Source organism: Typopeltis vanoorti, chromosome 26, assembly GCF_054136105.1.
Source record: "Typopeltis vanoorti isolate ZY-2024b chromosome 26, IOZ_Tvanoo_1.0, whole genome shotgun sequence".
NCBI lineage: Eukaryota > Metazoa > Arthropoda > Arachnida > Uropygi > Thelyphonidae > Typopeltis > Typopeltis vanoorti.
In genome coordinates, this window is record NC_143574.1 from 23,293,872 (window position 1) to 23,318,299 (window position 24,428).

General features: G+C 37.8%; 1 protein-coding gene across 4 annotated transcripts in view; it reads right to left on the reverse strand.

Moving 5' to 3' along the window:
• Positions 1-24,428, reverse strand: part of LOC150092412 (organic cation transporter protein-like) — a 248,564-nt gene that overhangs the window by 24,664 nt on the left and 199,472 nt on the right. For all 4 annotated transcript variants that reach the window (XM_090414999.1, XM_090415000.1, XM_090415001.1 and 1 more), the window contains one exon: positions 16,327-16,541. In XM_090414999.1, coding sequence (XP_090271125.1) covers positions 16,327-16,541 — 215 coding nt within the window. The remainder of the gene's footprint in view (positions 1-16,326; positions 16,542-24,428) is intronic.

Sequence of the window (24,428 nt, forward strand, 5' to 3'; positions counted from 1 at the left end):
GCACTTTGCAACATTAAACTAATAGTGCCAATCATTTGCCCAGTCACATAGTCTATTCAGATCCTCCTGCAAGGCCACAATGTCTGCTCTGTTTCTCATAACCCTTTCCCAGCTTTGCATTGTCGGCAAACAACTGCACATCTTCAGTTATGCCAGTCCAAGTTAAAAACAATAAAAAAGTCCAACTTAATGTACAAGTTAAACAATAATGATACCAAATGCACTATAATGGTACCTATCGCACTCGACTAATGATCTTCCTTTTTTTGGAACACCACTTTACCATACACAACCTGCTGATATCTGTCTGACAGCCAATCAACTATTCATCTTAACAGTCTGTTATCTAATCCCACCTGCTTCAGTTTAGCTACTAGTTGGTAATCTGGCAGTCTATCAAAGGCCTTTAAAAAATCCAAGTACACCGAAACATGACCCCCTCCCCCCCTCTAATAAACCCATACTGACCATCATAAAGAATACCGCTATTATCAATCCACTTCTGAATGTTGAAGAAGCTTAGAAATGGAGGAAAGAATGCTGTAAAAGGAGTTAGAGATGATAAAGGTGACATGAAAATGGGAGAAAAAGATATCCTTGAAGTATGGAGTAATTACTTCGAAAAATTGCAAAATGAAACAAGCAGTGATAAAAAATACTCAACAGGCATACAGTCAGGAATACATATCCATACTTGAAGTAGAAAAGCCATCAAAGGCTTGAAATGTGGAAAGGCAGCAGGAGTAGATGATATTCGACCAGAAATGCTGAAGTATGGTGGTATAAAAGTCTTACAGTGGCTGCACTGTATGGTTCAGAAAGCCTGGACAGAGGGACGAATTCCCGATGATTGGAGTAGAGCTCTCATAGTACCCATATATAAAAAGGGAAATAAAACTGAATGTGAGCATTACAGAGATATTTCCCTACTGAGTGTTCCTGGCAAGATCTATGCAAGTATACTTGAGAAACGGTTGAGAAGAATTGTGGAAGAAAAACTTGGTGAAGAACAAGCTGGATTCAGGCCAAATAGAGGCTGTCAGGATCAGATCTTCACTTTACGACAAATAGTCGAGAAAGCATGGGAATATAACAAAGATCTGTATTTAAGTTTTGTCGATCTGGAAAAGGCATATGACAAGGTACCAAGAGGGAAGCTATTCAATACACTACAGTTATATGGTGTCAATGGGGCATTATATCAAGCAATACTTAGTCTTTATTTGAGTTGTAAGTCAGCAGTTAGAATTGAAGGAAGTACAGGAAGATGGTTTAATGTTAAATCTGATGTGAGACAAGGATGTACATTATCCCCTCTGTTATTCATTATCTATATGGATCACATTATGAAGGAAAGTGGCATTAAATATGATATCAGAATTGGAGATGTTAATGTCAGCCCTTTGCTTTATATGGACAATGTTATACTTCTAAATAAATCTGCTCCAAGTATGCAAGATTCCCTGACTAAATTGAATAACTGTTGTAATAGATATGGTATGAAGGTCAGCATTAAAAAGACAAAGACAATGAAAATAGGTAGAATTGTTGAAAATGTCAACTGTGTTGTGAACGGGGAGCCTGTGGAACAAGTAAAACATTTCGACTGCTTAGGCATGATTTTTAGTGAAGATGATAAATTAAATATGGAAATAGACAACAGAATCAACAAAGCTGGTATGGTAGGAAGTCAGTTGAATAAATTCATATGGAATAAGAGAGAAATTAGTCGGAACACTAAATTAGCTGTACACAAGACAGTGTTCAAACCAGTTTTAACTTATGGATCTGAGAGCTGGGTCAGAAGTAAATCACTTGACCAAAGACCAGAGACCGCAGATATGAGAGTCCTGAGAAAGATTAGAGGTGTGAACAGATGGCATCAATGGCAATATCATATTAAAAACAAGGATATTAGGAAAAAACTTGACATTGTCAGCATCCAGGAATGCGTTAGCAGAGCTAATCTCAGGTGGTATGGTCACTTAAACAGAATAGGCTAGGAAAGATTAGCAAATCAAGTGTTCTCTGCCAGGTTGGCAGGAAAACGACCCTTAGACGATAGAAATATAAGATCTGATAATGTTGGAGTCTTAACAGTAACAGATTGATTTGGAGGAAAATTGTAGATAGGAAGTTAGTAATGATGTAAATTTTTCATGTAGTACTATCGTATCCTGTACACCCCTTGAGGATACATGTCAGGAATTTGATGATGATGATGATTCTGAATCAACCCACTATCTGAGTCCTCACCAACTTCTCCAACACCTTGACAACCCCCCCCCCACACAGAGTGACCCTTAAACACACACAGATTGGCTTATAATTTATAGCCTCGGTCTTATCTCCCCTTTTGTGAAGTGGAATAATTTTTCCCACCTTCCATTCTTTTGGGATTTGCCCTGTTGCAAGACTTATGTAAATAGGTGTGTTAAAGATAATACCATTAATTTCATAGGGCATTCCCTATGAAATTAAGACAAATAGTGATATACTATCCAGTCATATTGCCATAACATCAAGTTTGCTTCATTTCTCATATGCTTCCTTCTCATTTACCATCAGTCCCTCTTCCACATACCATCTACACTCCAGTTTCTCCTGATGTTGTTTTCTATATTGATATTTTATTCCTTTGAAAATATACTATTAGATATTTTGAAAGAACAATATATCATTGTGTTATAAAAATAACTTAAAAAATTTGTCATGTCTCTTCTTTGCCAGCAAAGGTTGGTCGATTGGTAGAGCCTCTGGTACAAATGGCTCAGTTGAGTAAGTTTGAGCGCGGTTAGTAGTTAGAAGGGGACCAATCGTTCGAAGCTGTTGGCACACTCTCCCTCAATGAGTCTTTGTAGTCTCTGGAGGTGTCAAATAATAATAATAATAATAAAGATGAAATGGAAACAGCACAATCAGGCATCTCTCTATCAATAATTGTAGTCCTGAAAAGGACTGTTTTGATGGCCCTGAAAACAAACATTTTTGTTTTCATACTATTCAGAATTTAAAAATCTTGAACAGTATGGAATACCCTAAGGCAAGGGTAAACACACAAAGCAGTTTTACATTCAGGGCACCAGATTGTTGTCTCCCTTCTGATATATATATATTTTTTGCATACACAGCATTTGCATTGAAGTTTTTTTAATTAGCTGTGGCTGGTAGATTCTGGTTATACTTTTTAATACTCCTTTGTGCCCAGTTATAAGCTGTAAGCTACGGAGATTACTGACCCCCCCCCCCCCCACACACACACACTGGGAAACAGATCAAAAGAACATGCCCAGCAGGCAGCAAACTAAAGTGCCTCATGCAATAACTGAATATTTTACAGGCATGAAATTCCTTGTTTTTTTTTTCCATCTTTCTGATTGATTAGCAGACATTCGAAACATTATTCTGATATTGAATTTGTAGGATGACAGCGTTTTTAAATATTAATTTCCCCTATTACTCAATATCACATAACTTCCTGATTTATAATAATCAGGAAATAATATGTATATTTTCTGATTTATAATTTGCTAATTTATAATAATCAAAACCTAGTTTCTGTGTCAAAAAATTAAACGTTATGTGGAACAATTACTATGGAAAAATAACGAATTAAATAAAAACTGTACCCATGCTTCATAACAGTTTTCAGGTGTGTGGTAGTGTTGCAGTGGGAGGGAGGGAGGGTGTAAAACTATCAAAGTCGAAATAAAGTTAAATTCTATTGTGAAAATATGAAATTTCACATTTGATGCATGCACATATACATATTTTGTATGAGAGAATATATGCAAAAGTATCGCTTACTTTAAAATTGGAGCAAAATATATAAAGTAGCAGAAAATATATACGCATCAATTTAAATAATAATCATTTATTTCATTTTGTAAAGACCAATTATACAGGGAAACCAACAAGGTGAAAGTGCAAAGAACAGTAGATTATGATATTTTGAAAAAAATTAGTGATATGATTAAAGAATTGCATATTATGCTCTCTATTCCTGAAGGAAATCTGTGAATTATTCTTCGAAATATGATTTTGAACAAAGATAATATAATCTAGAACGTCAGCAGCTGGTTTTTTTGAAAAAATAATACTTCAAATAATTATCGTGAATTAATTTCTTTGAAAACAAAGAAAATGTTCTGTTGAGTAAGCGATTAGACAAAATTAGCACAACCACATTAATATTTAAGTGAAGAAAGTATGCAAGGATTTATATTTTGTTCTGGAATTTAAAACTGTACAATAAAAAGAGAAAATAAAAATAATTTCTATATTTTTAGTCTCTCTAATATAACTAAGAGTCCAGTTGCCCAGCATAAAACAAGGAACTGCATTCCTTGTTATAGAGAACTGAGACTCAGCTTCACGAGATAATCTGGTTAAGTATTCTCTACAGTGTGAGGGATTATCGCACCTTCTAAAGGACAGAACAGCCAAATTGCACTTCTTATCCATGTTCTTTCAACAGGTGTACTGAATCATATCCAGATCTAGCTGGACATATATATACGTCCTGGCCGGTTGGAGGGCTAATCCACTGATCTTGCTGAATTTTCCCTAAATATCAAAAAAGATATGTATGGAATCATTATCCTTCTGTGCCCACTACATTATCGGCATATGCTAATATCTTATTTTCCTTCATAGTTGAAGGAAAATAAGATATTAGCTTCTTTGAGAAAGGTTCAAGAACCAATGCAAAGAGCAGTGGACTAAGAGGGCAACCTTGCTTGACTCCTTTTCGAATTTTGATCAGGTCTGACAGGAACCCATTAACTAGGAGGCAGGTATTTGAATTGACATGGGCTCCTATGATAATAGATAGTAGCTTTTTACCTACACCAATTTGCTGGAGGATGTGGAACAGAAAGGGATGCTGGACATTATCAAATGCTTGAGTAGGTTCTACTGATAGCACTGCCATCAACTGCTTTTACGTATTAACTAAATGGATTAGATCATGTAGCAGAAATAGATTAAATTCTACTGCTTGCCTGGAACTCCATACACCTATGTGCTTTTAATTATGTATCTCATTCCTACTTTGAGCCTGTTATTTATATATGGAAAAATATCTTGTAGTCAGTATTATATAGAGAAATAGGTCTCTATTAGGTTTTGGAATGAGAATGGCTTGCTACAAATTCACTTGGTATGTGTCCTGATGAGAGAAAGGTATTAAATAGTATAACTAGAATGGGAAGAATCAAATCCCAGGCTTTGCAGTAAAGTTCTATCCCCAGACCATCAGGTCCTGTGGATTTTCTTGTCTGGCATTTTTTATAGGCTGTGGTATCGAACACTGTAATGGTAAAGGTGGAGCATGCTACCAACACTCCTATCTCAGTATCTCCCATAATGCAAAAACACATCTCCTTGCGGATATGTCTAATGTTATGCATTAAGGGAAGGGACACAACCCAGACTAGTTTCGACCTTTATTGAGGTCTCTTCAGTGGGGGCAAGGAGCAAGGAGTGCCCTGGTGTTGTACCACCTTACCCCAGTCCTGAAGATACTTTCAGGCGCAGACTTTGTTTGCTCACACTTGGATAAAGGATTAAACTAAATTTATTATACTCTATCCAAGTGAAAAATAAACTTTCAACATCTTTCTCTAAATTCAGAGTAATTTATTAAAAAAGGGTGGCACACCATTTGGCAACTCCTATAGGTAGAGATGACCTGCTAATGCTTCTGCCTGGTATCTCCACTTGGGCCTGGCTCCCACTGAAGAGACCTCAATAAAGGTCGACACTAGTCTGGGTTGTGGCCCTTCCCTTAATGCATAACATTAGACATATCCGCAAGGAGATGTGTTTTGCATTATGGGAGATACTGAGATAGGAGTGTTGGTAGCTTGCTGCACCTTTGCAAGGAGTGCCCTGGTGTTCTACCGCCTTACCCCAGTCCTGAAGATACTTTCAGGCGCAAACTTTGTTTGCTCACACTTGGATAAAGGATTAAACTAAATTTATTATGCTCTAACCAAGTGAAAAATAAACTTTCAACATCAATTTCTCGTAGACAGGCTTATACGTTGGTTATGCATTACTAAATTACTTAAGAAATTGAACAACGTAGCTACGAATATAAATTAAATTTCACTTTAATAAATATTTCCGATATTTCGGCAACGTGACGTTGCCATCTTCAAAAGGAACTTACAAAAAAAGGCACATGCACATAGGCAATACAACACAGTAACTGAGAATGAAGAAATGAAGCTATTGTTCTCCTAAAAGTCCTGATGGTGCCCTCTAGCAGGCTAAGTAGGTGGTCTTGGCTGTTGGGCTGAAGGTCTGCTGATGTAAGCCTCCCAAATTTGGGGCAGTCGCATACAACCAAATTTGTTGAGGTTTGGAGAGTTTCTTAGGCTGATTCCATAAATAGTCTTTCGAATTTGTATTTGCTACGGTGTATTACTATAGCTTTCTTCCACCGTATTCTGTGGCATGTATCCAGAGCATGGTCTGCAAGACCAGAATGGCTGTACTTGTGAAAATGGATGTAGTCCTTGTGTTCAGAAATTCTGATATTTGCTGTCCTGCCTATTTGGCCAAAGTAAGTCAGTTTACAACTGCAAGGGACCTAGTATACACCAGGTAGATCTAGGGGAAGTGGTTGGGCTTTAGTGGAGCAGATAAGGGATGCCAATTTTCTGTAAGGCCTGTAACAGGAGGTCAGGTCGTGTTTTTTAAAGATTATGGTAATTTTTTCTGAGGTGCCTCGGCTGTAGGGAATGGTGATGGATTTAGAGTAATCCTTGTTGTGGAGGGGGGGGCTGTGTTTTGTAGGTTTTAATATTTTTTGGATTTTTTTTTTTTTGGGGGGGGGGCAGCCTCAGCCCTAAGAAACTCTCCAAACCTCAACAAATTTGGTTGCATGCGACTGCCCCAAATTTTGGAGGCTTACATCAGCAGACCTTCAGCCCAACGGCGAAGAATACCTACTTAGCTCGCTAGAGGGCACCATCAGGACTTTTAGGAGAACAATAGCTTCATCTCTTCATTCTTGGTTACTGTGTTGTATTGCCTACGTGCACATGCCTTTTTTTGTAAGTTCCTTTTGAAGATGGCAACGTCACGTTTCCGAAATATCGGAAATATTTATTAAAGTGTAATTTAATTTATATTCGTAGCTACGTTGTTCAATTCCTTAAGTAATTAAGTAAAGATTTGAGGGATAGTCCTTTCTTTGTGGAATTTAGTGAACTGTCTGTTGAATAATGCAGCTGAATGGCTATCTGCTAAGCTGCTATATTCTTTCCACTTCTATCTTTATATTAACATTTCTAATGATGTTACTACATTCTATACCATTGCACTGGTTTGTTATGAACCAGCTTCTCTCTTTATACAGGTCTTTCAACTTTTTCCTTTTCATAATCTGTTTTATTGTTTGTTTAAATTTAACCACATATCCAATTCCAGGTAGCATTATTCCAATTTGAAACAGAGTGCCTGGAATTTGGTTGAATAGATACCAATGGAAAATTTGGTATCTATTCATGGAAGTCGCCATGGTCCAGTACAGATCTCTACTTCTCCCATGCAGTAGAACTTAAGTAGAACTGGATTATGATCTAATATGTTGATGTCAAGATGTTTTATTTGAATTATCCTATTTATAAGGGAAGAAGAGATATAAATTCGATCATGACGGGTACCAATAACTTGATTCGTGCACATGTAAGCCTGGAGATTAGGACTGCGAATCCTCTATATGTCTACTAGTTGAGCATTGTTGAGACATGTTTTTAATTGTGCATATCTCACTTTTCCACTTCTGGGGCATCCTCCTATTTTGTTTAATGTGGGGTTTTTAATACAATTCCAGTCTCCAGATGCTATGATGTATAGGGCACCGTATAAATACAGCTCCAATTCCTGGAAGAATTTTTTATTATTATTATTCAGGCCTCCATAGAGTCAAAAGACTCGTCGTGGGTGGTCCTTCCTAAGAAACACAAAGTCTATCAAGACTCATCGAGGGGAGGTCCCTCCTAAGAAACACAAACTCTATCATACCACTCCTTAAACTCATTGACCATTCTCACTCTCACCACTACATCAGGCAATGCATTCTATGGTTCAACCAACCTCCATGCAAAGAAACCACTCCTCATCCTTTTGCTCACAGTTTCCTTTCGTAACTTCCACGGATGGCCTCTTGTCATCACTCCTTCCCACTGCTCAACCAAGCGAAAGAACTCCCCAGTGTCAACCCTGTAACCACCTCTCAACAGTTTAAAAGTCTCAATCATATCACCTCTCCTTCTTCTATCCACCAAACTCCGCAGTCCACATTCCCTCAGCCGATCCTCATAACTATCATTGTACAGTACTGAAACCATCTTTGTAATCCGTCTTTGTACCCTTTCCACAATTAATTTATCCCCTTCAAATCCTGTGGACCAAATCTGAAAACATTAGTCCAAGTGTGGTCTGATCAGGGTCTTATAACAACGGGATGATAACTGTTTTATCTCTGCAGGTCAGCGTCCTTCTCATTATTGCAGCAATCCTCTGTGTTACCTTCACCACCTTTGCAATATGTCCCCTAAATTTCAGGTTTCTATCAATCATCAACCCCAGATCTCCTGTCTCCCCTACTTCTTCCAGTATAACTCCTCCCATAGAGTATGCAGTCTCCGATCGATGTTTCCCAAACCTCAAGACCTTACATTTTGCTGCATTCAACTGAACCCCCATTCATTTGCCCATCTATCTAGCTTATTCAAATCCTCTTGCAGGGCTGCCGCATCTGCACTATTACTAATAATCCTTCCCAGCTTCGCATCATCCGCAAACAACTGAATATCCCCTTGCAATCCACTGACAATGTCACTGATATAAAGGTTAAACAATATAGGTCCCAGTACTGAGTCCTGTGGGACCCCACTTGTAACCCTCTGCTTCCTTGAAACTGCCCCACCATACACAACTCTCTGATACCTAACAGAGAGCAAATCCTGAATCCAGTTGACCAATCTGACATCCAGACCATGTGCTGCAACTTAAATATCAGCTTATCATGTGGCACCCTGTCAAATGCCTTCGCTAAGTCTAAGAAAATGGCAGTATATGCCTTTCCCTCATCTAATGCTCTTGTATCTTTATCATAAAAGACTAGCATATTGCTAAAACAAGAGCACCCCTTTACAAATTCACGTTGACTCTCACAGATAACATTACCCTCATCTGCCCAATGCTGTATATGGTCCTTCACTACTTTCTCCAAGATCTTGCTAACTACTGATCACACACAAACTGGCCTATAATTAGACACTTCCAGTCTGCTACCACCTTTATGCAATGGCACTATCTTACCTTCCTTCCATTCCGTGGGCACCTTTCCCGCAGCCAGACTTTCATTGAAAAGCCAGGTCAAAGGCACTGTCAGTTCCCTCATCTAACTGTTTCAATGGATGGAACATAAACATTTATAAACCTTATTACACATCCACAGTATTTCCAGTCTATTGTCAAGATTCTCCCTTCTGCATCCCTTTGGATATTACAGAATGATCCAAGGAGGGGAGGGGGCAGGGCAAGAATAAGAACTCCTACTTCAGCTATGTTAAATCTTCCCAAACTCCAATAAGAAAGAAGTGAATAACTATCTGTTAAAGTTTTTATATCTTTATATCTGCAGAAGTATGTTTCTTGCAGAAACAAAAACCTGATATTATGGCATAGCATAAGTTTCCATATAGTTTCTTGTTTAATTTGCCTGTGGAATCCTCGTACATTTAATGAGGCAATGTAAAAAAGAGATGCTATGATTAATGAAGTGTGACTGGTAAGTCTTTAACTTCTAAATTTTGAATGAACCTGATGAGGTCTTCAATCTGTGAAGGAACAATTGTGTAGCCTGCTTCTTGTAAACTGTTTTCCAGTTTTTTACAGTTGCTTTCCATTATTTCAATTTCATGCCTGTCGTTCTTGATTTGGAAGCTAGTTTTTTCTTTTCAAGCAGATGATAATTGTACTGAGAAAACTTTGAATCAGTGAACTTTATTATATTTTCTTTAATTGTATCTCTCGCTTTTCCTTGATTAGCATGAGATGGTTCTTCATAGTCCATAAACACTCTGAGCCTAAAGGGTTTTCATTTGATGAGCCACAATCTTCATCTTTACATTTTTTGTTACTTCTCATTCTTTTAGATGTAGTTCCTTTTTTAAATTTTTTTTTTGCTTATCCCGAATTTTTTTTTTTTTATTAATTCATCCTTCCTTTTTGATGATATTCTCTGCATATTAAGTTCTTTCAGTTGTATTATTGCTTTTCTGTTTCTTCTCCAGTTTCTCCCTGTAGAACAGTTTCATGTTTTTGCATTTGGTTTTGTACCTGTTCAATTGTTATACTAGGTTCATTATTGGTAATTTCAAATGATGTTGTTCCATCTGTATTTGTTCTGGAATTTTGGGACTAATATCTAGTTAATTTCGTCATGCACTTTTTGTGATTTTACCAAGTGTAGTTTGTTTAAAAGTGCCATCTTTACTAGACGGAATTGGAAGATCCTGAATTGGAAGATCCTGGAACTCTTCAACCTTTATTGAGATCTCATCAGTGTGAGCCAGACCAGAAGTGATACCAAAGTTGAATTAATGCAGAAGTCATATTTCCATATACAAGTAGCTAAAAGATGTCACACCTTATTACAAAAATACTCTGGATTAGAGATAGATATTGAAAGTTTTTCCACTTGGTTATACTATAAATTAAAGATGGCAAGAAATTATATTCTTGGTTTAATCCCAGTGTAAGCATTATATTGTTATTGCATGTGAAATAACTTCACGATTAGTTAACTCGTATATTATTATTACTATCATTATTATCATCATCTGACCTCCATTGGAATCAGAGACTCATTGCGGGAGGTACACACTATTGCACACAATGCTCATCCAACTGTATCTGAAACTGATTCAATGTATCTACATTCACAACCCACTCAGGCAATGCATTCCACTCACCATACAGAGAACCTACTCTTTGCCTCTATTCACACTTTCCTTATACAGTTTGCAGAGATGGCCTCTTGTTCTCTCCCCCCCTCTCCCTTTCTACAAAAAATCTCTTTCATGTCAACCTGATTACAATCCCTGACTAGCTTATATGTCTCAATCATTTCCCCATCTCAATTAGAGCCACTGTAGTGCAATTGGAAGAGCAGTGGGATTGCACCCTTCAATTGGAAAACACCTGGGTTCGATTCTCGTCATGACGAGGGGAATCCTTATACGGGCTTTTTCAGTTGAAAGTGAGTTAGCTGATCTCATATAGTGGTAGCAGGTTTTTTTCTCCTGGAAACTCGAGTTTTTCATCCAATGTACAGACAATTCGGCATTCAGAATACACGCACTTATACAGACAAAAAATGCTGTTGTTGGTGATGATGATGAGTGATAGATGACGTTGATGGTAGTAGTGTCATAGTTGGAGAATTAAATAGTGGTGGAGAGGATGAGATATATTTAGCTTTTAGAGTAGTGTTCACTCCTACAATGAGTCCTTGGACTCCCTGGAAGTGTCACATAATAATAATAATATCCCCCTCTCTTCCTCCTATTCACAAGGCTTTACAACATACATTCTCTCAATCTGTCCTTGTACTCCACATTGCATAAACCACTCACCACCTTTGTGAATCTTTTCTGGACATTTCCAACATATCCTCATCACTATGAAAACCTGATCAAATCTGTGCACAATAATCTATATGAGGCCTGATCAAGGCTTTATACCAGGCCTGCACAACTTGATTGTCTTTGAGGGCCAAACCAACTTGGACCACCTGACTAAGGGCCAGATCACTTCGGACCTAGAATCTTAGACTAGTCCACTGCAGCTAAACTTAAGTAATAAACTTAGTTTAATCTTTTATCCAAGTGTGAGCAAACAAAGTTTGCACCTGAAAATATCTTCAGGACTGAATATGGTGTTGTACTACCTTACTGGGGTAAGGTAGTACAACACCGGGAAACTCACAGCAAAGGTGGACCAAGCTAACAACACTCCTGTCCCATTATCTTCCATAATGCACAACACATCTCCTTGCGGATATGTATAATGTTATGCCTTAAGGAATTGGCCACTACCCAGACTAGTTTCGACCTTTACTGAGGTCTCTTCAGTGGGAGCCAGGGCCAGAGGTGGAGATACCAGGCAGAAGCAATAGCGAGAACATCTTTACCAATTGGAGTAGCCAAAAGGTGTGCCACTTTTTTTTATTAAATTACTCTGGATTTAGAGAAAGATGTTGAAAGTTTATTTTTCACTTGGTTAGACTATAATAAATTTAGTTTAATCCTTTATCCAAGTGTGAGCAAACAAAGTTTGCACCTGAAAATATCTTCAGGACTGAATATGGTGTTGTACAACCTTACTGGGAAGGTAGGTGTTGTACTACCTTAATGGTAAGATACTACCTTAGATGCTGCAAAGCCATTATCCCGTCCCTGTACTGGTTCTCAGTAAGATCTGCAAAATACTCTTCTACAGCTGGAATCACCTCTTGATTCGAAGAAAAACACTGACCAGCAAGGAAGATTTTAAGTTTTGGAAAGAGATAGAAGTCAGAAGGAGCCAAATCTGGGGAATAGGGTGGATGGTCCAACAATTCATAATGCAGATCCCTTAATTTTCCCATTCCCAAAACACCTTTGTGAGCAGGTGCATTGTCCTGATGAAAGATGATTTTTTTTCTTCTGCAAACCAGGTCTTTTCTCACAGATTTTTTCATCTAACTGGTTAAAAGATCAGAATGTTCTTCTTCAGTTATTCTTTTATCCTTTTCAAGATAATTAATAAACAAAATGCCTTTAGCATCCCAAAACACCGATGCCATGACCTTGTCATCTTTGGTGCTGAACAACTGGCTGCTGCCCACTGTTTTGACTACTGTTTGGATTCTGGTGTGTAATGGTGAATCCAAGTCTCATCCATAGTAATAAATTGATGCACAAAATCAGTTTTATTCTTGTTAAAATGCTCCAAGCATTGTTCAGAGATTTTCATGCAAATGCATTTTTGATCTGCACGGCACCCATCTTGCGCAAAGCTTTTTCATTTGCAATTCTTCATGCAAAATGTATCCTACACGTTCTTTTGAAATGCCTATAGTCTCAGCAATTTCACGCAATTTGACTCGCCAGTCATACAATACCATTTGTGCACTTGATCAATGATTATTAATTGATCTAGTGTTGTTGCACTTTTTGGACATCCTTCACATGGATCATCTTCAAGGCTGGTACAGCCATGTTTAAACTCATCAGCCCATTTCTTAATTGTCGAAAACAAAGGAGAAGAGTGCCTATAAACTTTTATGAACTTCGAATGAATTTCTTTTGGCATTAAACATTCTTTTACAAAGAATTTTATAACTGCATGATACTCAATTTTATCCATTTCAAGGAATACAGACAACACTTTAGTTTCCGACAGCTGTATAAAAAAATTACTTGATAGAATGACTTGCAATTTCACATCGATGCTTATGACAGATGTACCAACTTAGAAAAAAAAAAAAAAATCTTGCCGATAGTGTTTCCATTTACAATTGAGGCCAAGAACTTTTCAGACCACTCATGTATATGCATTTCTCCTGTTCAAGGTATTTGTCCCCTTGTTTTAGTACATAAGTAAGTTAGTAAAACATGATCTCCCTTTAACAAATGCATTCTGATAACCACAGAGAACACAGCTGTTATAAACCCATTTCTCTCTCCTACTTCTCACCAAACTCTCCAATAACTTCACCACAACTCCAGATTGGCCTATAATTTGAAGCTACAGCCTTATGACCACATTTATGCAGTGGAACAATTTTATCCTCCTTCCAATCACTTAGAACCTATGCTATTGTAAGACTCTTATTAAACAAGCATGCTAATGCTACCCAATTCCCTGTAATATTCCCTTAAGATGTGTGGTGATATGTCATCAAATCCTATCTCCTTAATGACATTAAGGTTATTTATTTCCTCAAATATCTTCTACTCACTCAAAGCTGAGCCATCCTCTCCTATGTCCTTTTCACTTAAGTTCCCAAGTTCCTGCATTACTTCAATCTTAGTATCACTTCTGGGTCTGGTTCACACTGATCAGACCTCAATAAAGGTCAAACCAGTCTCAGTAGCTAGCAACCCTTCCCATAATGCATAGCATTATATATGTGTGTAAGGATATGTGCTTTGCATTATGGGATACTAAGGCAAGTGATGGGAAGTCATTAGCCTCTACATATGAGTTGCCAAGTTGTGAATTTACTTCACATATTGCTTACACTTGAATAAAGGATTAAACCAAGAATATAATTTCTTGGCATGTTTAATTTATAGTCTAACCAAGTGGAAAAACTTTCAACATTTAATCCTATTGCTGTATTCACACAGAGATTCTGAAATGTCCTGAGCATTTCTAGTTCTGCTATCTCTACTTTCGCACCTCCTTCTCACCTACATGAATGTATTTATGACCACCTGGATGATACACACTGGGCAACGTGACCATTCAATAATTCAACCAATGACCACTCTGTATTTTTTGTTATTCTGCTGTCACTTCCTGGTGATTTCATGAAATTATTCTACTACAATTACTCTTCCTTTTATACATCACATAAGAAATGAACTATTTCTTTTTTCCTCTTAAAATTAATCTTAAAATCTGATTGTGTCTTATCATATTAGTTACTCTTCTTGTGTATGCTTTGTACACAGCTTACTTAGTCATCACATGTATATTCTTTCAGTGTCTTCATTTATTTGCAGTTCCTGTTCCATATTGGACTAGCTGGCAGTCCAATATGGAGCAGGTCACCTTTCAGGAACTAGATAATGCCCTCTAATTGGAGACAAAATGGCTGCTTTGTTATGAGCAAATCCTCATGTTATCACCAGTTTCACTGCTCTTGAATCCTATACCTCCCCTCCATTATGCATTCTTTTAGCAATCATTCCTCAGTAGCTGCATAAATTCTTTTAATCTGTCTATGTCCCATAGCGAAAGTATCCTATAATGATTACTCATGCCATGTGTGTGTGTGTATGTACTGATTGAGTCGATGTTCAAATGCATTTCATCTATATCTTTCTCCTCCCCAACCTTCTGCAGCCTATAATAACGCCCATCAATTTGTTTTGTCCTGTTGGACTTCTACTACACACCAGACTGCAAGAGTCATGGGTATTATGCATTTTTTTTTTTTTTGCTCTCATCAGTAATATCTCTCATTCTTCCTGTTCTCTTGGTTGTCCTTGAAAAGACAATATTCCTTATATTCTATTCCATTAGCAACATCCTTGTCCATCAACAAAGCCTCACAAATTCTAATATTAGCCCAAATCTGACTAACCAGTGTCAAACATTTCTGCCCATTATTCTTTTGCTTCTGATATTATTATATGTGCACTGCAATATCCCCTTATTCCTAAGGGTAATGTTTATTTCCTTTAATGACTATCTCATTCCAGTGACCTGAAGTACTCCATTTGGCATTCTCAGTTATCCCCATTTTCACATTCATTCACCTCAACGATGCTTGCACGCACGCATGCACGCACGCACATTTGTTTCCACCTAAGTAGTTCTTGTTTTCCTGATTCTGCACACACATTTTCACATTAGCCAATTCATTTTCCAGACACCTAACCGGAAATATATTCACATGCAGGCCATCATTCACATATAAGTATTCTGTGGTATACTGGATGCACAGCTCATTACTTAGATTGAAAAGTTATAGTTAATTTTAAATTAACTCCAGTGACCTAAAGTACTCCATTTGGCATTCTCAGTTATCCCCATTTTCACATTCATTCACCTCAAAGATGCTTGCACACACACACACACACACACACACACACACACACACACACACACACACACACGCACGCACATTTGTTTCCACCTAAGTAGTTCTTGTTTTCCTGATTCTGCACACACATTTTCACATTAGCCAATTCATTTTCCAGACACCTAACTGGAAATATATTCACATGCAGGCCATCATTCACATATAAGTATCCTGTGGTATACTGGATACACAGCTCATTACTTAGATTGAAAAGTTATAGTTAATTTTAAATATTCTCAGATTCCAAAAGGACTAGCATTCAAAAAATAATACATACGTATATATATATATTAACAAAAATTAAAAAGTAATGACTTTAGAAATAGCAGAGATAAAAATTTTAATTTTAGGCCAGTACATATTTATTTCATTTTAGTATTTAACTTTTATTTAACTAATAGCTTTTTTTTTTAAACTTTTGCAAGCATTTATAAATAACTTACTATCTGATGTGGGTATCATAAAAAAACATGCCACTCCTCCAATTAGGTAAAACCATAAAAGAGTTATCCTTCGTCGAAAATACTTAACAGAGATCATGCAAAGAATATAAGCAGGAATTTCCACAGCTGAACCAATGAAGAAGTTAAGAAATGGATTTCCACCGAGGTTTGTTTGTGCCAATGATAATCCATAAAATACAAAGGCAACTGAAAAACTATGGAAAAAATTTTGTTGTTATATGATATTCTTGAGTAATACAAGAGCTATTTTTTATACTTAAAACTTAGACCTAAGAAAAAAAAAAAGATTTTAATTTAAATATGATAGCTTTTTTAAGCTCAATATTCTATTCAAAAAAAGTACAAAAAAAATAGTAAATTTTATTTTGTCTTAACTGGACTTCCTTTCATTTATTTAAGTATTATTTAGCTAGATTCCTATTATAAATCAGTTATTATCACATCAGACTTCAGGGATTTGTAATTCAGCAATTCTATTTCCAGGGATGCTCCCCCCCATGAATAATTTAATCTGTATTAATCTGGTCAAATCCCATATCCAACTTGTATGTTTTTGCTTCCACAAATAAAATCCACATGTCTTCACCTACTACATTCCAAACATACAGCAGCATCCTTCTCAGAAAACAATAGCCTTTCTAAATGCCCAACACTAAACTCATTCAAATGTAATCCATCAGTTTTATACCATTTGAACTTCCCTTCAAATTCACTCCACAGATCCTGTTTAATATTTTATTCTACTTGCCTCAAATATAATCTCAAAACTATTGTTATTATTCAAGAATTCTGATATTATTTTCAGAATTCTTGAATAATAACTTTGCTTTTGAATCCATACTTTCAAATGGGCAAAGGAATTATACCTCTCAGAGACAGTATAAGACCCTGATCAGACCACACTTAGACTATTGTTCTCAGATTTGGTCCCCAGGATTTGAAAAGGATAAATTAACTGTGGAAAGGGTACAGAGGCAGATAACAAAGATTGTTCCAGGATTGTACAATGTCAGTTATGAGGATCAACTGAGGGGAATGTGGACTGCAGAATTTGGTGGGTAGAAGAAGGAGAGGTAAAATGATCAAGACTTTTAAACTATTGAGAGGCAGCTACAGGGTGGATATTGGGAAGTTCTTTCACTTGGTAGAACAGTGTGAAGGAGCAAGAGGGTGAGGAGTGGTTTCTTTGTGTGGAGGGTGGTTGAACCGTGGAATGCATTGCCTGAGAGAGTGGTGAGAGCAAGAACAGTTAATGAATTCAAGGAGTGGTGTGATAGACTTTGTTTCCTAAGAAGGACCTCCCACGATGAGTCTCTTGACTCCATGGAGGCCTGGATAATAATAATAATAATAATGATAATAATAATAATAATAATGACTCTGCCATCAATAATTAACTGTCAGATTTTAGGGAAAGACAACATATACTAGAACATTAATTAAAACTTTAATTAAAAACTTGAACTAAACATATTTGTTTAGTGTTAGTGCCTGCATGCACATAGCATTATTTTATGTTCCCTGAAGATGGTAATGTAACATTACTAAAATATAGGAAGTATTAATTAATATTTTAGTGTACGTTGTCTTTCCCTAAAATCTGACAGTTATGTATTACCAACATATAACTTTATCTACAAGAATCTGCCATCAATAACAGTGTTGTTATTGATGGCAGTTGATATCACCCTCCTCTGCCCATGTCTTTCATGCCTTCTCAAAAAATATACCACTTAGCTTCCAGTTCTATTCTTAGTCAACCATTTTAAACTCATTCCAATAATTTAGGGCAACTAATTCAATATGTTTCCCTCTGAAAGTATGATGAAATGTAAACTATGAATGGAAGGTGAATTAGACTAATGAATTAAAACTACTGCCTCTGGTTCAAGGGACTAGACTAGATGCAATGTATTGTCAGTGCTTAAGAAAGGAAGAAAGATGGCAAAACGTCATACAACAACATTGCTGTATGAAACTGAAAGTGTCCAAAATAATCCTTGAAACATGACTACAGAATGCAGATAAAATGAGATTGGGTGAAGATCAGTGTGGTTTTTACTATTATTATTATTATTATTATCCTAAGACCCCATGGATTCAGACTCATCTAGGAGGCCCCTTTTGTCATACAACACACAGCTCATCATACCTTGCCTTAAACACATTCAAATTATCTGCAGATACCAAACTCTCAGGCAAGGCATCGTAATCATTCACAACTCTGCATGCAAAAAACCTGCTTCTCACTCCCTTGTTCACACCGGCCTTATACAGCCTCTAGGGATGATGTCTTGTTCTCCTCTCCCCCCGATCTCCCACCATTATATGAAAAACCTCTTCAACACTGGTGCACATGGCAGTGAATTTGAGCTGTGCTGAAAGTGATTTTTAATCGGTGAATAGTCCGTTTTTCTATGTTTTTGAGTGCTAAATTGTTTCTCTGGAATACGAGTGTACTTAAGTGGTTGTTTTTTGAAGTTAGTTATTGTCGTGATATTGTGTATTTTGGTTACCAAGAAGACGGGGTCGGATGCATAAGGTGGAAGACAAGACGAAGCTAAGTTTTCATTACTGTATTTAGTTTTATTTCAATTTATTTAGTGTACTGTTAATGTTTTGTTTTGCTTGTAATTGTTTGTACTTTTCTTATTTATTTATATTCCCTAATACTTATTTAGCATTTGTTTTTGACACTAATTAGTGACACTATTTTGAATAATTAACGATTATGCTAGTAGTCCCTCGGCAGTAACGAACGATGGCAGATTCAGCTGCAGTCGCAAATGGCGTGTCGCCAAGTCCACCGCCATTTAAGAACTCTATTATAAGCAATATAATAAAGGAGTTTATAGCATGTAGTATTTGTGGCATGCATGCGTCTCGGGAATTGGATATCTGCTTTGTGAGAGAGGGGGGGAGTGCGTGTGTGCGTAAAGTGCAGGCAGTGGGAGGAAATAAATACAGTAGATATCTCAATAACCGAACTTGTTGCTCCAGGAACGGGAAATGAATACCGGAAGACAAGTAGTGTGATAGGAGAGAATGAAGAAAAAAAATATGAATGAGAAAATAATAGTTCATAGTGTAGAAGGTGTGAGTGACTGTGAAAGTTTAGATGGTTTTGTTTGGGAGAGTGAATTTCGATTAAAAGTGACTGACCTGCAGAGGGAGATAGGGGAGCTGAAAGAGGAGGTGGAATGTCTTGGGAGAAGTATGAAAAATGAGATAAGGAGAATGGAAGAGATAAATGCAAGGCAAATCGGAGCAGGGGAGAGAGAGAGTTTTGGGAATGATAGGAGAGGAGAGAATGGAATTGGATGTGGAAATGGAGAGAATGGAAACAGTATGAAATAGGGAATGAGAGAGAGGAGGTATGGGAGTACTAGAAGAGGAGAGAATGGAAACAATAGGAGAGAGGGAATGGTAGGAGGTATAATGTATGGGGACTCAATGATCCGTGGTGTTCAAGATAGGATGCGTGAGGAGTGTTTGCCAGGAGGAACGATAGAAAGTGTGGCTTTGGCAGTTAAGAGAGGTGAAAGGGTGGATGAGATGATTGTGATGGTGGGAACAAATGACTTGAGTGGTGGTGTAAATAGGGCAGCGAGAGATATGAGATTCTTGCTTGAGGTGGTACAAAAGAAGACACAGAGAGGAAAGATAGTGTGTGTTGTGAGGTATGATAATGATGTGCTGAGCAGAAGGGCAGTAATATTGAATAACATAATAGCTAGAATGTGTGACAAGAGAGGACTGGAATATGTGGATGCTTGGAGTGCATTTGAGGACAGAGAGGAATGTATGCGAGAGACTGCTTACATTTGAATGAGGAAGGACGTAGGCATCTGGAGAGATTGCTGTTCTGAACAAGCCAGTGTGTCCCAGGGAGGATGGTAGCAGGGGTGGCCTCTTGTGGGAATGGGTACTTGGGAGAAGGGGGACTACATCAGCTAACACTGAGCCCAGTGAAGTCTAGAGGGGATAATGCTGGGTACAGAAACAACGGCATTTATATGCTTTATACTAATGCCAGGAGTATCTGGAATAAGGGAGAGGAATTGGTGGTGCAGATAGCATCAGCCTGGCCAAAAATTATTGGGATCAATGAGACATGGTTGACAGAAGAGGATATAATAACAGGAATAGAAGTCGCTGGGTACAGCATTTTTCGGCAGGATAGGAAGGGAAAGCGTGGTGGTGGAGGACTGCTTATGATAAGTGACGACCTATGTCCTCTAAGAGTGGAGACTTTGGAAGGCAGTGGCACTAATGATTTTGAAAGCATATGGTGTCAGGTAGAGGTGGGCAAGACAGGATATTTAGTGTGGGGTTGCTACAGACCCAGGAGCACAGAGGGTGGAACCAGGAAATGTTTAGACAGTTGAGTTTGGCAGAATGATTGTTATGGGAGATTTTAAACTATAGTATAAATTGGGGAAAGGAAGATGCATGTAGCAATAAGGGAATGGAATTTCTAGAATTCTTGAGGGACAAATGTCTTAGGCAACATGCAATAGAGTTCAAGAGTTTTGGATTTGGTTATAGCTTTAGAAGAGTTGATAATAACCGAGATGACATCTCTCCCACCAGTTGGAGAGTGACCATATGGTTTTGACTTGGAAAATGAATAGACATGCAGGAGTATCAAAAAGACGGGAACATATGTGGAATTATAAGGCAGGTGATTATAATAGTCTAAGACATCAACTTGGGGAAGTTTCATGGAGGGAGGAATTGGAAGGACGGGATATCATTAGTGCGTGGGAAATTATGAAAGAATATTTGTTAGCAGCAATGGTAAGTTGTATACCACGAGTGAACATGAGGACACAATTTGGAGTAAAGTGGATGACAAACAATATTAAACAAGAATTGCATGCGAAAAAGAGGCTATGGAAGAGATATAAGGAGACAGGTGAAGAGAAGATGCATGAAGAGTATAAGACACAGGACAGAAGAGTGACTAGTATGGTAAGGAAGACGAAACTGGATTATGAGAGGAGATTGGAAGAATGATATTGTGGGATAAAAATGGGAATAGAGTGACTGATGCTGAGGACATAGTGGAATTGTTCAATGAACACTTTATTGGAGTATTTCATCCTGGAGGAGTCAGTTTTAATGCTAGAGGGATTGGGCAGGTTCGAGGTTTAGAGGTACAGGAGGGTGTGTTTCAAATACTGAGTACTCTGGATGTTAGTAAAGCTGTGGGACTGGATGGTATTACACCACGAGTTTTGAGAGAATGAGCTAGGGAACTGACAGTGCCTTTGACCTGGCTTTTCAATGAAAGTCTGGCTGTGGGAAAGGCGCCCATGGAATGGAAGGAAGGTAAGATAGTGCCATTGCATAAGGGCGGTAGCAGACTGGAAGTGTCTAATTATAGGCCAGTTTGTGTGTCATCAGTAGTTAGTAAGATCTTGGAGAAAGTAGTGAAGAACCATATACAGCATTGGGAAGATGAGGGTAATGTTATCTGTGACAGTCAACATGGATTTGTGAAGGGGCACTCTTGTTTTAGCAATATGCTAGCCTTTTATGATAAAGTTACAAGAGCATTAGATGAGGGAAAGGCCTATACTGCCATTTTCTTAGATGCTTATGCTTTATACTAATGCCAGGAGTATCCAGAATAAGGAAGAGGAATTGGTGGTGCAGATGCTATAATTTTTCATTTTCATGTGTTTTTCAATTTTTCATGTGGTACCCAATAATTTTTGGCCAGGGTGGCCAAAAATTATTGGGTACCACATGGTAAGCTGATATTTAAGTTGCAGCACATGGGCCTGGATGTCAGATTGGCCAACTGGATTCAGGATTGGCTGTCCAATAGGTATCAGAGAGTTGTGTATCGTGGGGCAGTTTCAAGGAAGGAGAGGGTTACAAGTGGGGTCCAACAGGGCTCAGTACTGGGACCTATATTGTTTAACCTTTATATCAATGACATTGTCAGTGGAGTGCAAGGGGATATTCAGTTGTTTGTGGATGATGCAAAGCTGGGAAGGATTATTAGTAATAGTGCAAATGCGGCAGCCCTGCAAGAGGATTTGAATAAGCTAGATAGATGGGCAAATGAATGGGGGTTCAGTTGAATGCAGCAAAATGTAAGGTCTTGAGGTTTGGGAAACATCGATGGGACACTGCATACTCTATGGGAGGAGTTATACTGGAGGAAGTAGGGGAGACAAGAGATCTGGGGTTGACGATTGATAGAAACCTGAAATTTAGGGGACATATTGCAAAGGTGGTGAAGATAACACAGAGGATTGCTGCAATAATGAGAAGGACGCTGACTTGCAGAGATAAAACAGTTATCATTCCATTGTATGAGACCCTGATCAGACCATACTTGGACTATTGTTCTCAGATTTGGTCCCCAGGATTTGAAGGGGATAAATTTAGTGTGGAAAGGGTACAGAGGCAGATAACAAAGATGGTTTCAGGACTGTACAATGATAGTTATGAGGATCGGCTGAGGGAATGTGGACTGCAGAGTTTGGTGGATAGAAGAAGAAGGAGAAGTGATATGATTGAGACTTTTAAACTGTTGAGAGGTGGTTACAGGATTGACACTGGGGAGTTCTTTTACTTAGTTGAACAGTGGGAAGGAGTGATGACAAGAGTCCATCCCTGGAAGTTACGAAAGGAAACTGTGAGCAAGAGGGTGAGGAGTGGTTTCTTTGCATGGAGGGTGGTTGAACCATGGAATGCATTGCCTGATGTAGTGGTGGGAGTGAGAATGGTCAATGAGTTTAAGGAATGGTATGATAGACTTTGTGGTTCTTCGGGGGGGGGACTTCCCCTCAATGAGTCTTGATAGATATTGCGATTCTTAAGAAGGACCTCCCATGATGAGTCTTTTGACTCAATGGAGGCCTGAATAATAATAATAATAATAATAATCATATAACCCCTCTTCCTCCTATCCACTAGACTCTGTAAATGGCATCTCCTCAACCTTTCTTCATATTCACATTGCAGGTATCAGAAACTACCTTAGTCAATTGCCTCTGGACCCTTTTCAACATCTCTTCATCCTTTTGAAAACCAGGTGATCAATTCTATGCACAGTAATCCATATGTGATCTAATCAAGGCCTTATACAATGTAACAAGAATCTCTTTACTTCTACAGGTTCAATGTCCTCTGAATTATTCCCAGAATTCAATGTGTTGTCCTCACAATTTTGGCAATGTGCCCTCTTAATTTTAGATTCTTATTTACCATCATCCCAAGATGTTTTAAGTGTGAAAGATCCAAAGTATTTTAAATTTTTGTTCTAAAAGAATCAAGCACAGAAAAATTGGGAGTATGACAAAGATTGATACAGTTGTCTTGGATACAATGAAGGGATAAGAAATGAAACTTGGAAGAATATGAATTACAGAATTCATGATTCCCAGCATGGAAAAGAATTTTTAGCTGGCTTGATTGGTCAAGTAGATAAGTGTATTCACTCTTGAACAAAAAGTTGTGGGTTCAATCCCAACACAGGCATGGATGTTTGTGAATGTCTTTAGGATGCAAATAATTATCACTGTCCAATGTAAAACCACTACCCTGCTTAGTGGAAGCCTGAAGTGGCTTGAAAAAGTTCTATGTTTAGCCTCTACAGCATGGTTTCTGGATTACCTAACCAATGTTCTCTCTAAGCTGCACACGCACGCACGCACGCGCACACACACACACACACACACACAAACACAATGTCAAAAAGGGAGTGCACATGCCTAGTAACTGCATGCACAAAATTTTTGCTTTCAGAATTTCTAATTTATAGTCAATAGTTTTTGAACCTGCTATAAAAATGAATTATATGATAAATCTTACTTGTCACTTATTTTATTTAATAGTTTCTCTAATGTCTAGAACTCCATATTACTCTAACACATTCCAACTTAATACACTCTAATTAGTTACTCTTAGCCTGTGTTGTGGGTGAACTGATGCTGACATCAGCAAGTTGCAGAGCTATGTTTATTTAGAGAGTCACCTGAACTCATGCATTTGGTGATGAGTTTTGTAGCTATGCAGATTTAATCAAATTATAAGGCACAGCATTTTCTATTCCAGAACTT